This window comes from Saccopteryx bilineata, chromosome 7, assembly GCF_036850765.1.
Source record: "Saccopteryx bilineata isolate mSacBil1 chromosome 7, mSacBil1_pri_phased_curated, whole genome shotgun sequence".
NCBI lineage: Eukaryota > Metazoa > Chordata > Mammalia > Chiroptera > Emballonuridae > Saccopteryx > Saccopteryx bilineata.
This window is the reverse complement of record NC_089496.1, coordinates 104,573,286-104,585,367: the sequence shown is the minus strand read 5'-3', so window position 1 is coordinate 104,585,367 and position 12,082 is coordinate 104,573,286. Positions and strand designations below refer to the sequence as shown.

Genomic DNA, 12,082 nt, shown 5'->3' with positions numbered 1-12,082 from the left:
TTGGCGTTAAATGAGCAGATATAACGCTCGTAGGCAGACACTCTCAGAGGATGCCTGGGGCCCCTCTCCCTGAACCCCGACCCTACACACTCCACAGCCTTCCAGGGCTCCAAGCTGACCACCCCGCCCGCTCCTTCCCTGAGGCCGTCACTGCCCCACCCCCAACTGCAGACTCCACTGTTAGAGGCCAGGACCTTCGGGGCCACCCCGGCCACTTCAGTGTGTGTGTGGGGTCCATCCCTGCAGCGGCCATGACCTTCGGGGCCCTCCCCCCAATGCCACCCCGGCCACTTCAGTGTGTGTGTGGGGTCCGTCCCTGCAGCGGCCATGACCTTCAGGGCCCTCCCCCCAGTGCCACCTCGGCCACTTCAGTGTGTGTGTGGGGTCCGTCCCTGCAGCGGCCATGACCTTCAGGGCCCTCCCCCCAGTGCCACCTCGGCCACTTCAGTGTGTGTGGGGGGGTCTGTCCCTGCAGCGGCCATGACCTTCGGGGCCCTCCCCCCAGTGCCACCTCGGCCACTTCAATGTTGGGGGGGACTTCCTGCAGCGGCTACCACCCATTCCCGTTCTGTCATCTCTACTTACAATAACAAGTCTATATTTTCTTTTTACATATCTAGAAAAAAAGAATACATGTATTTGGTTTGGTTTATGGTTCTATTTAAAAAAAAGATAAAGGCCTATTATCCTGCTGGCCTCAGTTAGCGGGCTGACAGGAATCGCTGGGGGGTGGGGGGACAGGGTGGAATGTTAAATAGGAATTGAGAGGAAAGGGTACAAGCCTGCTGGGAGCAAAGTGCTTTCAAACCCCTGGGGGCTGTCTCAGACAGAAGAGGGGACAGGGGACTTCCGGCCTCAGAGGCCATTAGCAGCCATCCCATAATGATCTCCCATGTGGTGGCTCGGCAAACACAGCTCCTGACAGCCGACTGCGTGGGGTCTTCCCGCTCCACACTGAGTGAGTGATGTTGCATGGGTGGGTGAGGTCAGCAGGGGGCGGACATTTACTCCACAGATATCAGCAAATGCTACAACCAGGGCTTGTCACCACCCCCACACCCCCATCCCAACCCAGAACCTGTTGTTCAACTTGACCAGCACAGAACTGAACGTTCCAGGCAGAGGCGGTCACACGCATATATAGTGTGACATCTATCTATCATCTACAATCTATCTCTCTATCTCTTTATGTCTCTATCTATCTATGTCTCTATCTATTATCTATTATCTATCTATCTATCTTCTATCTATCATCTATCTCTCTAGTTATCTCTATCTCTCTATCATCTATTTATCTATCTATCTATCTATCTATCTATCATCTATCTCTCTCTCTAGTTATCTCTATCTCTCTATCATCTATCTATTTATCTATCATATATCTATCTACCATCTGTCTATCATCTATCATCTATTATCTATCTATCATCTATCTCTATCTGTCTCATCTATCTATCTCTCATCTATTATCTATTATCTATCTATCTATCTACCTATCTATCTATCTATCTCAACGGTTTAGTTCATGGGACAGGGTAGTTCATTCAAAAACATTCAGAAACACCTCCCCAGTCAGGCAAAGGGCAAACAGGAACGAACCGGCTCGTGGTGAACTCAGACCTGAGCAGTGAGTATGTGAAGAACGGGGGTGGAAAAAGACAGAGTAACACCTAGTAAGCAGATTTAGGAGGACAGAGATCAAGTTCAAATCAATTCTTGTTTGAGGAATTCAAGGATTATTAAGAAAAATTCATCCCTTCTTCAGCCTTTCAGAATGTCCACAAATTATGTTGCAAAGAGGTGTGATGTCACCACCACCCCACAGTCCTCCAGAAATGCCCCAACACCAACTACAAGACCGGCCACAAAGGAGACAAGCCCCTCTCACAACACGGCCCAGAGCCGGGACGGTCCGGCCCTTGCTCGCGGCAACATGTGCAGGTCGCCCCAGCTTCTCACGTCCCCTTAGACCAGGCGTCCCCAAACTACAGCCCGCGGGCCGCAATGCGGCCCCCTGAGGCCATTTATCCAGCCCGCACTGCACTTCTGGAAGGGGCACCTCTTTCATTGGTGGTCAGTGAGAGGACCACTGTATTTGGCAGCCCTCCAATGGTCTGAGGGACAATGAACTGGCCCCTGTGTAGAAAGTTTAGAGACCCCTGCTAGACGGATGCTTAAGCCGTCGTTTACAAAAACATGAACAAAATTCCGAGCTACACTTTCCAACCTCAGACCCTCTTGTTGCTTTTGGAATCTTTGGCGAGTCCTGGGCCCTTGTGGGGGGTGAGGGGGACGCTTTGTAGTGGGGCCAGTGACTCAGCCCAGATGATCAGTCCTCGGCGAGGCCATGGCTGGACCCCCCCTCCCCCCACCCAGAGGACGGGACCTACGAGGACGGGACCTACGAGGACGTGGTGTGAAAACACGGCCTCCGTCACATTCCTGTTGTGTCCTCTCCCCGCCCCGTGGCGGTGGCGAGCAGGTGGCCCTCCCTGTGGTGGGATTGGCACCGGGATGGCCACAGAGTAGAAGCAGCGCAGCGGGGGAGCTGGCCGGGAGTGCCAGGCTTGCTCCGTGCCAGCCTGCTTCCAGTTAACACGGGGCCGGGCAGCTGAAGAGCTGGAAATTGCAATGGGGTGAATGTGGAAGGTCCCCGCCAGCTGCTGAGAGGTGACGGGGGCACCGCTCCACCGTGCCAGATGCCACAGAGCAGTGTGGAAGGAACACACACGACTCAGCCCTGCCGGCTGGATCTGAGGCTGGCTGCCTTGCCAAGGCCGGCCCGGGCAGCTCGTCCTGCCTCCTGCTGGGCTGCCCTCTGCTCCCAGGCCCCGGGCCCGTCCAAAGCCAGGTGTCGCCTGTATTTCTGCAGGAAAGGGAGTGTTCCCAGCACACAGCACACCCAGCCTCACGGCCCTGGGCATTTCGGCACACATTATGCCATTCACGCCCAGTGTGGGCCAAACACAGCCCGTTCCAAACCGAGGTGGGCTGGATGCGGTGTGGGAAAACCCCAGAAAGCCCAGTCCCTGCCCTCAGACTCGGCTGCAGGCATCATGCCGCTCCAAACCCTCCCTGTCTGCAGAGGAGAAGCTCTCTAACGACAAAGTTCCCTGGAAGCCAGGGGCCATGGGGGGAGGACAGGCTGGTTCTTTGTGACTCCAGGTGGGAAGCATTAGAAACAAATAAGTTAAACAGACCAAATGAAGGAGAGGTCGAAGCCGCTGCTCTGGGGCCACGGCCTGGTGAGGGGGTGCTGACGGCTGAGTGTGCAGCTGCTGGGGGCCCAGCCTCTGCGTCCCCAAACCCCTCCTTCCCGAAACCCTCAGAGGGCTGGGGTTTGGCCCTCGAGGACCTAACTTCTTTCCAAGTGAGAGAAACCTGGGGGAGGGGCTGGTAGAGGAAAGGGGGCCGGAGGGGGCGTGTCTGAGGCCTTAGGATACCAGGAGTGCCAGACAGGCAGGAAGACAGAGACCCGCCCCGGCTGGGTGGCTCAGACGTTAGGAACATCGTCCCAAAGTGCAGAGGGTGCCGGTTCAACCCCTGGTCAGGACACACACAGGAACACCTGGATGTCCCTGTCTGTCTGTCTGTCTGTCTCTCTCTCCCTTCCTCTCTTGCTGAAATCAATGAATAAATTAAAAAAAGACAGAGGCCCGACACACCAGAGAGACGGACAAGAAACAGACCCGGGACCGGAACACAGTGGAGACGGAGAATGACAGCCACGGGCAGGGAGGGCGGGAGAGACTGCAGAGTGGAGGCGACTTGGAGCTGCATTTCAGACCCTGCTCCTCCCGCCAGACGCCCTGACCCACGGTCCTCCAGCTCTCCTGCGGAGGCAGGTGGGCTCTCTGGACTTACGGGGCCGGGCCCCCAGTGTCCCTGAGGGCTGGACGCAGGTTGGAGGACCAATGCAGCCCACCCCTCCTCCTCCCTGGGAGTAGGAAAGGGCGTTTAGAGCAGTGGTCCCCAACCCCTGGGCTGCGGACTGGTACCGGGCCGTGGGCCATTTGGTACCGATCCTCAGAGAAAGAATAAATAACTTACATTATTTCCGTTTTATTTATGTTTAAGTCTGAACGATGTTTTATTTTTAAAATATGACCAGATTCCCTCTGTTACATCCGTCTAAGACTCACTCTTGACGCTTGTCTTGGTCACGTGATACGTTTATCCATCCCACCCTAAAGGCCGGTCCATGAAAATATTTTCTGACATTAAACTGGTCTGTGGCCCAAAAAAGGTTGGGAACCACTGATTTTAGAGGATCAGGAATGCCCGGTCTCACCTACCCGGCCGCCCGCACCCAACACCACACCCCTTCCCTCGGGAGCTGCCCAGAGGGACGCAGTCTGAGGGTGCTCTCGGCCACCCCAGTCCTCTCACTGGCAGAGTGGGCTGTGTGCCTGCCTGGCTCTCTGAGTGCCCTCCGGGTCTGGGTGCTCTGAGCTCTGAGAGTCAGCTTTGGAGTTCAGGGGCCATGTCAGCAGTCGCAGTGGGAACATAGCTCCCGGGGTTCCTGCCTCAGCTGTGTCAGCACTGAGGAAACAGAGGCCCAGAGACTCACCTGACTGAGCCAACATCACGGCCTGCTGGGGGCCGGGCTCTTAAGTCACCGTCACCAAGGTGGGAGGAGACCACGAGAGAAAGAGAGAATTGCGGGGGGGGGGGGTCCGCCTCTCCCAGTCCCAGGGGCCATCCCAGTAGTCTCTCCCCCTCCCCCTATCCTGAGGGGGCTGGCAGGGCCCCACTTCTGCAGAAACTAACACTTCTCACCTCAGCCAATGTCACATTGGCCCCTTGGGGCAGCTGCTGTTGTTAGATCAGTTTAACTGATGAGGAAACAGACTCAGATTCAGTGACTTGCCCAAGGTCATAGCCAGTAAGTGGCAGAGCCAAGGTCTCTCTGCTTTGGATGCAGAGAATGATGAATGAATGAATGAATGAATGAATGAATGAATGAATGAATGAAATGAGTGAGTGAGTGATTAGTCAGCATTTAGAAGTCCAGAGAGGCGGAGCTGGAAAGGCCTGAAAGGTCCTCAAGTTTATGAGCAAACTCACTGCCACTGTTTCCCCTCCTATGTGCAGACATCACTAATCAACTGAACCATTCTTTTCCTCAAGCCACCCTTCAGCCTCCCAATCTCCCTTGGCCGCCTGCTCCGCAGCCGCTGCTACTGATGATAGCGGAGCAGAGGCTGCTGGTGCCCTGCACTGATGCCTTCCGCCAGGTGGGGGCTCTCACACTCGGGGCGCTGCTGATCGAGCTGTTGAGGACTCACACCTGCCTCCTGTCTATCTAGAGGCTTGCCCCCCCCCACCCCCCGCTGCAGTAAATGCTCCAGAGCTCCCTGTGGGGCTGGGGGGAGGCTGTCTGGACGTCTCCTGAGGCTGTGGGGCTGGGGGGAGGCTGTGGGGCTGGGGGAGGCTGTCTGGACGTCTCCTGAGGCTGTGGGGCTGGGGGAGGCTGTCCGGACGTCTCCTGAGGCTGTGGGGCTGGGGGGAGGCTGTCCGGACGTCTCCTGAGGCTGTGGGGCTGGGGGGAGGCTGTCTGGACGTCTCCTGAGGCTGTGGGGCTGGGGAGAGGCTGTGGGGCTGGGGGAGGCTGTCTGGACGTCTCCTGAGGCTGTGGGGCTGGGGGAGGCTGTCCGGACGTCTCCTGAAGCTGTGGGGCTGGGGGGAGGCTGTCCGGACGTCTCCTGAGGCTGTGGGGCTGGGGGGAGGCTGTCTGGACGTCTCCTGAGGCTACATCTTCGCCCAGCCTCTTCCACTGCCTGTACAGCTTCCCTCATGACCTTGACTAATTACGAGTACAAAACCCAGTATCAGGCTGGGCTTTTGGGGACCCTGAGCTAAGACAACAGCAGCATGACTCCCGTGTACTAAGCACTCCCGAGGTGCTCAGCACCAAGACAAGTGCTTGACGTGCATGGTCACAGCTGTGCGCGAGGTTGGTATTCTGACCGGTCTCATGGCTGATGAAACTGAGCCCGGAGCATGTCACTAACCCAGGTGGCGTCAGTGCCGGCAGCACCGCGGAGGGGGTGGTCTTCCCCGTCCTGCTTCTCTTTCCAGCTTTGAAGGAGGAGAAGGGAGACTCCTGAAAGCACTGGCTTGGTTTAATTCACGTTTCATTTGATTTGTTCGGGGTGAAGGGGGCATTTCTGGGTTTGGGATGACCTGTCCGTGGCGTCACCATTCTGCCATGGCTTTATGTCCCAGCGGCTCCTGTCACAGACCCCTCCTCCATGCCGCCCTGAGCCATCTGAAGACCACCTCCCAGGAGAGGCAGCCACTGACCCTGAGAACAGTCACCCCGGCCCCCACCTGCGCCCACAGTAGCCCTCTGCAGAGGGCACGGGAGTGGGGAAACTTGGCCAGAGGTCACAGAGTCCACCTGCATGTGCCACACATGTCTCTCCCCCCGAGGGTGGAGGCGGGCCAGGTGGGTCTCCTCCAGGCGGTCGGCAGGGGACTGAATGGGCCACAGGCTATTAACCTCACACCTGCTGACCGGTAGTTGTCTCCATGATTGATTTTCTCCTTGGGCATTTTTAATGAACGCCCTCTGCATTTATTTGTGTGTCTTCCCACACCCTTCTAGACAGTGTGCCCCTGAGAGCAGGCTTCTCCCGGCCCGGGGACGCGCCTTGCACTCCGTCAGAGCTCGGCACACGTCTGTGGAGTGATCGATGCCTGCGTTTGACAGCGGAAGAGACTCAGGCTGGGAGGGTCGCCCAAAGTCTCTGCCGGTGGGTTGCAGAGCCTGGTCCTGCACCGGCTCCCTTGGCTCGGAGCCCTCGCTCAACCCCCTGCCGCCCGGCTTCCCCCGCTCCGGCCAAGTGCGGGCAGAGCACTGTTTCCCTTGGCTCCAAGGATGCTGGCCGGGGTTTGCAAATGAAACTTTACTGACAACCCGCAAAGCCCAGAGGGAAATAAACAAGGGGAACATGAGGACTTATAAAACGTTGAACTGGTGAAATAGATTCTTTTTCCTTTTCTTTCTTAACACGTGGTGTTAGGCCCTGGTGGGGGTCCAAGAGGAGAATCAAGGGGAGTCCGCATCCGGGAGGGTTTCGTCATCTAGGCAGGGAGGCGGGGGTGCAGAATGCCCGGGACGCAGAAGCGCAATGTGAGGGCACGACACCGATAACGTCACCACTGTACACCTCGGGTGGGTTACTGCGTTGGTTTCCTGTGGCCATTGTAACAAATGAACACAAAGTTAGTGGCTTGAACCAACACAAATGTATCCTATCCCATTTTGTGGGGAGGGGCTGGCCGGTGGAGAGCTGCGAGTATTTGAAGTGCTCTGGGACCTATATTATATTGGCCTCTACTCCACTGATGAAACATCTAAAAAAAAAATAACAATGAATAAAATTACTTCATACTAGGAAGCCCCATTGGACTCTCTAGTCTGTGGCTACTACTACACGTCCACCCTCCCGGCTTCCAGATAGCTCCAGAGCGGTGACCGTCACATGCACAGGGGACAGAACGACAGCTCAGCAGAAGAAAAGAAATGCAGTTATTTTCATTAAGGAATTTATTTCTCTTTAAAAAAACAACAACAGTGGTTCGATCTAGATACAGCAGCATGGTGACGAATTAGATGGAACATACAGACTCAGAGCAGCAGAGCAAAGCTGTTATCTTCAGGAATGACCTCCAAAATGCAACTACTTTCATCCACCAATGTTAACATTTCCCTGGGGAAAAAAAATAAAAGAAGTGGAAACCTTTGGATACTAGAAGGGTTTTTATTGTAACAGGACCAATAGCCACTAAGATCGCCTCGACCGATTGAGAACATTTGTTTTTGATCTATTACAAAGACGACTGATCGATGAACGGGGAAAGACATCTAGATTCTTCTTTGGGGGAGTGTGTTCCCTCCTTGGGAGAGCCGGCTTTTCACCTGTCTTAACCACCCTCAGCAGCGCAGGCCTTGAAAGTCAGACCCGACGAGACACCCCGAGCCTGAGCAGGGTCTGCTCCGCACGGCTGAACTTCCGGCCGGGCTGCTTGGTCCAGAGAAGTGAGCTCTCCACTGTTGGTGACTCATAGCTCTCCGTAATGAAGGCTAGAAAGTTAGGAGGTCCTGTCACCACAGGTGGGGCTATGAGAACGGGATGACCGGTGGAGACTGCCCCGGGAGGGACAGGTGCTCACAGGGACTTGAGAGCACACAGCCGCCGAGAGGACCGTCGATGTCACGCAGCCAGCGTTTTCTCTCCGACTCAGTGGCCTCCTGGTTCCCTGAAGTGGAACACGGCAGCAGCGCCCTCTGGACTGAGGTCTGGGTCGACAGTGCACACGAGCAAGTCGGTGACCCATGCCTGTCCGGAAAGGACAGGGCTGTGGAAGAATATGGAACTGCCCTGGGGGGCTGGGCTGCTTGGAGAAGCATGGAGACCCCCAGCTTCTTGGAGGGAAGGCTGAAGCTTTTGTCAGGGCTGCTGGGCTCATGGGCAGGAGGCCATGCCCTACTTGCGCATCAGTGGCACGCATGTCCCCAGAACTTACCACCAAGTGTCCAGCAGGCTGCTGGCCGAGTGTGCACAGAACCAGGCCACACCACTTCCTCCCGTGGGGCACGGCCCCCCTCCCGCCCACCCTCCAGGACCAGGTCCCCCTGGCGAGAGCAGTGTGTTACAGAAACAAGTAAACCTCCTGTGCAGCTCGAGACAGGGCAGCGCTCAGCTACTGGGCAAGGGAGTTGCCCTTGGAGCTCATGGTTTGGAAAATGATGTCCCAGCCTCTGGAGGGGAGAGCGGTGGACATGGGAGGCAGAGACCTCCTCTGCGACAGGGGGCTCGGGTCTTTGTGATTCTGTGGGTGATGCTCGTCGGTCGTGGTGGTCACAGCAGAGACCTCCCCTGTCCTGCTGGGGACAGCAGCTTGTCTCCAGAGAAGTGGAAGCAGAGATGCTTCTGCACGCCTCTGCGTCTCACCTCAAAGGCACGGAGTCAGCGAACATCCGGTGAGGCAAATGCCACGCTTGGAGAAAGAAAGGCTCCTCTGTGAGGGGCTCAGATGCTATAAAAAAGATTTCAATCCACTCACTGTCCAAACATGCCTCCTCCTGGACAGGTGGATGGGTAGGAAGGTGTTGGCTTTTTCTCTAATTAAAAAATATTTTTAACAAAATGCAGCTATAGGAAAGAAGTTGGAGTAGAAGCGGCGAGGGTCAGGGAACGGCCAGGGTCAGGGACAGGACGAGTGGGGCTGGGGACTCGGGGGGGGGAGGGCTGACTTTCAGGCACTGTTCTGAGTTAGGACTTCCCTACTCTTGGATGAAGCAATGGGCCAAAGGAAGAGGAGGACTGAAGGGGTCAGTGACTCTGACCCCATGTCCTGTGGGCACTCGAAGGGGACAGGGGGACGCGAGGAAGGCTTCAGTTCTTTTAAGTCACACAAAGACATAGGCGTTAGCGTTGTCTGAGCTCTCGACGGCAGAGACACACTAAGCAGATCGATGTTTCCCTTCTCGCTCCTGGAGAACCGTCGACGACACGTGGACAGTGTGTTGGCCTTTGAGGTATCAAAGGAGGCTGGCTTCCCAGCGCCAGTCCGTTTGGTGCAGGGTTGGGGGCTGTGGATTGGGTAAAATCAATGAAACTTCTGGACAGGAGGGCTGTGGCTTGGGCCGGTCCATCCCAGAAAGATGACTGGTCTTGTCATTAAGAAAGGACAGTCAGCAAGAGCTTGGGGATCTTAAAATACTGGCCGGAGAGCTTTCTACTTCTTGGCAAAAACAGGATAGTGCTGTTTGTATTTGTCTTGTATTCAGCCCAAGAAGGGTAATGGAAGCGGCCTCTTGAGACGAGAGTCTGTCATGAAGAAAATAACACTGTGCATTAAAGGGGTCTGACGGAAGCCCGACTGTTTCTTCTCTCCCGTCTATTTGTAAAATGACTTCAAGACGATCAGTCCCAAAGACCAGGCCCCCTCCAAATGGCAGGCTGCAGGACCACTGGAAACGTTTAGGAAAAGGGCCTGGAAACTGGATGTAAGGCAGACACGGTCACCGCTATCTCCCCCTACCGGCTCACGTTCCAAGGCTGCCGGGTCACCCAGAGAAACGGGTCGAGTGATCACATCTGCAGACCCACTGCTGGCCCAGGCGGTGGTTCTCACAGCCTTCGGTGCGTCAGAAGGGTCCGGAGAGCTTTTCAAACATGCAGACTTCGAGGTCTGGGGTGGAGCAGGGAACCTGCCTGTCACAGGACTCACAAGCCGGGCCCACACCGGGAGACTCCCCGCAGCTGCCTGCGTGGCAGAGACCAGGTGACAAAGGCTGACTGGTCTCGAGGAGCCCAGCTGGGCAGGGAGCAGGGCAGGCCAACTGCTCACCTGTGCCCAGTGGTGGCGAGCGGAAACCTGCCCCCTTACGTCTTGGAGATGGGGGGGGGGCACAGCAGCTCCCTAGGACTGGATGGCCACACTCTAAGGCCTGGGGACTGTCCTCAGAGGTCCTGGTCTGGCAAAGCTACATGTGCCCAAAACTTGGAGATCCCAATTAGAGCTGGCCTCTGCCCCACCTCTCCCAGGAGGTGACAGTTTGTCTTGAGCTTCTTTGGTGGCCTGGCCCCTCGGGCATCCCATTGGCTGGGAGAGCCACGCCCACCCATACTTCTTGGGCCAGTGAACATGGGGGAGCCCCCCCGGGAAGCTCAGGAGACCTGAGGACCCCGTCAACACTGAAGGACCGTGCCCGGAGTCCCGGGGTGAGCCCCTCCCCTCTACAGACTCATTTAGGGCGACTCACTGACCCAACACCAATGCTACCACGGCCATAAAGCCTGGGGACACTTACTCCCGATCATCACGATGCTGCTCTTAAAAACAGAATAAAACAGAATCCCCGACACTTGCCTCTAGAAATCATACTGGCTTGAGCAGTCCGAACCTGCTTAGAAAGACGCCCGCCTAGGACCACCAGCCGCCTTCCGGAAGGGAGAGGAGGCCGCGGCAAAGCCACAGGGAGGCGCAGCGCCCCCCGCAGGGCACCGGCCCAGGCGCTCCGTGGACCCCCCAGCACGTTCTGGTGGAGGGTCAAGTCCCAAGTGGGTCTTTGAGCATTTAATTCCGATTCTTCTAAGTCAACAGAAGCTGATTGATGCAAGAGACAGGTTAGAGGGATGGAGACGACCAGTCCTTCACAGGTGAAATGTGAATCACTGTCTACATTTAATAAAAATGTTCTCTCATTGAGGCTGTGGAAGTCTGAGTCACATTGTTGTTGTGTTTTTTGTAAATCCCCCCCCCCCCCCCTCTAAAACGTCTGAAAACACATGGCTTAACAGAGGCCGCTCAGAAAATATACACCCTCAAAGTCTGGACTTTCATTTAAATACAAATATACAAAATGTAAACTGAGACGATAGAGAAATTTACAAAACTTTTCTTTAAAAATAATAAAGACAAAGTTCAGTTCTAGTCATGATGCTATTAAAACACGTGCAGGTCGTCGTATCCGATTGGACATCCATTGCCATCGTCGACAGAGGATCCAGCCACCCCGCTGCAGGGCCACCTCTGCACACAGACCTGAGTGGAAATCTCGCTGAGAAGCCGGGGGCATGGTGGCGAGGGGCTGCGGCCTCCTCCCTTCCCCGGCTCTGGCTCCGAGAGGGCGCCCTGTCCGCCCACCTGAGTGGCAGCTCCATGGCTTACAAGTTCTGCTTCTAAGGACAGGGGTCCAGGCTGGTCTCACCGTGGACTTCAAGGCCAAGCTGCGACTAGCTGCTTCCGGTGGAGTTTGAGCTGACGTGGTTTGAATTTATGTGGTGGTTAAAACTGGTCTTGGAATTGGGCGAACTCTTGGAATTGTTCTGATGCTGGGGGGGGGGGGCAGGGGAGGGGAGTTGGTGGGGGAGAGAAAGCAAGTCAGTCCTCACAGAGCCAGCGCTGAGGCCCAGGGGTCACTGGGCCTCTGGACCTGAATGCAGGGCCGGGCTCAGGGGCTGCCTCTAGTCTCCCTGCAGCCCCAGGGCCAGACCCAGCAGGGGTTCTCTGTCAGGGGCATTGTGTCCCCAGGGGACACTGGCTGGAGACATTTTGCCCCTGG

General features: G+C 56.1%; 1 protein-coding gene across 1 annotated transcript in view; it reads right to left on the bottom strand.

Annotated features, from left to right (window-relative positions):
• Positions 1-9,073: 9,073 nt before the first annotated feature.
• GRK5 (G protein-coupled receptor kinase 5) overlaps positions 9,074-12,082 on the bottom strand; it is a 208,045-nt gene continuing 205,036 nt past the window's right edge. The window contains exon 16 of the mRNA XM_066238796.1: positions 9,074-11,852. Within this exon, the coding sequence (XP_066094893.1) occupies positions 11,754-11,852 (99 nt within the window). The 3' untranslated portion in view covers positions 9,074-11,753. The remainder of the gene's footprint in view (positions 11,853-12,082) is intronic.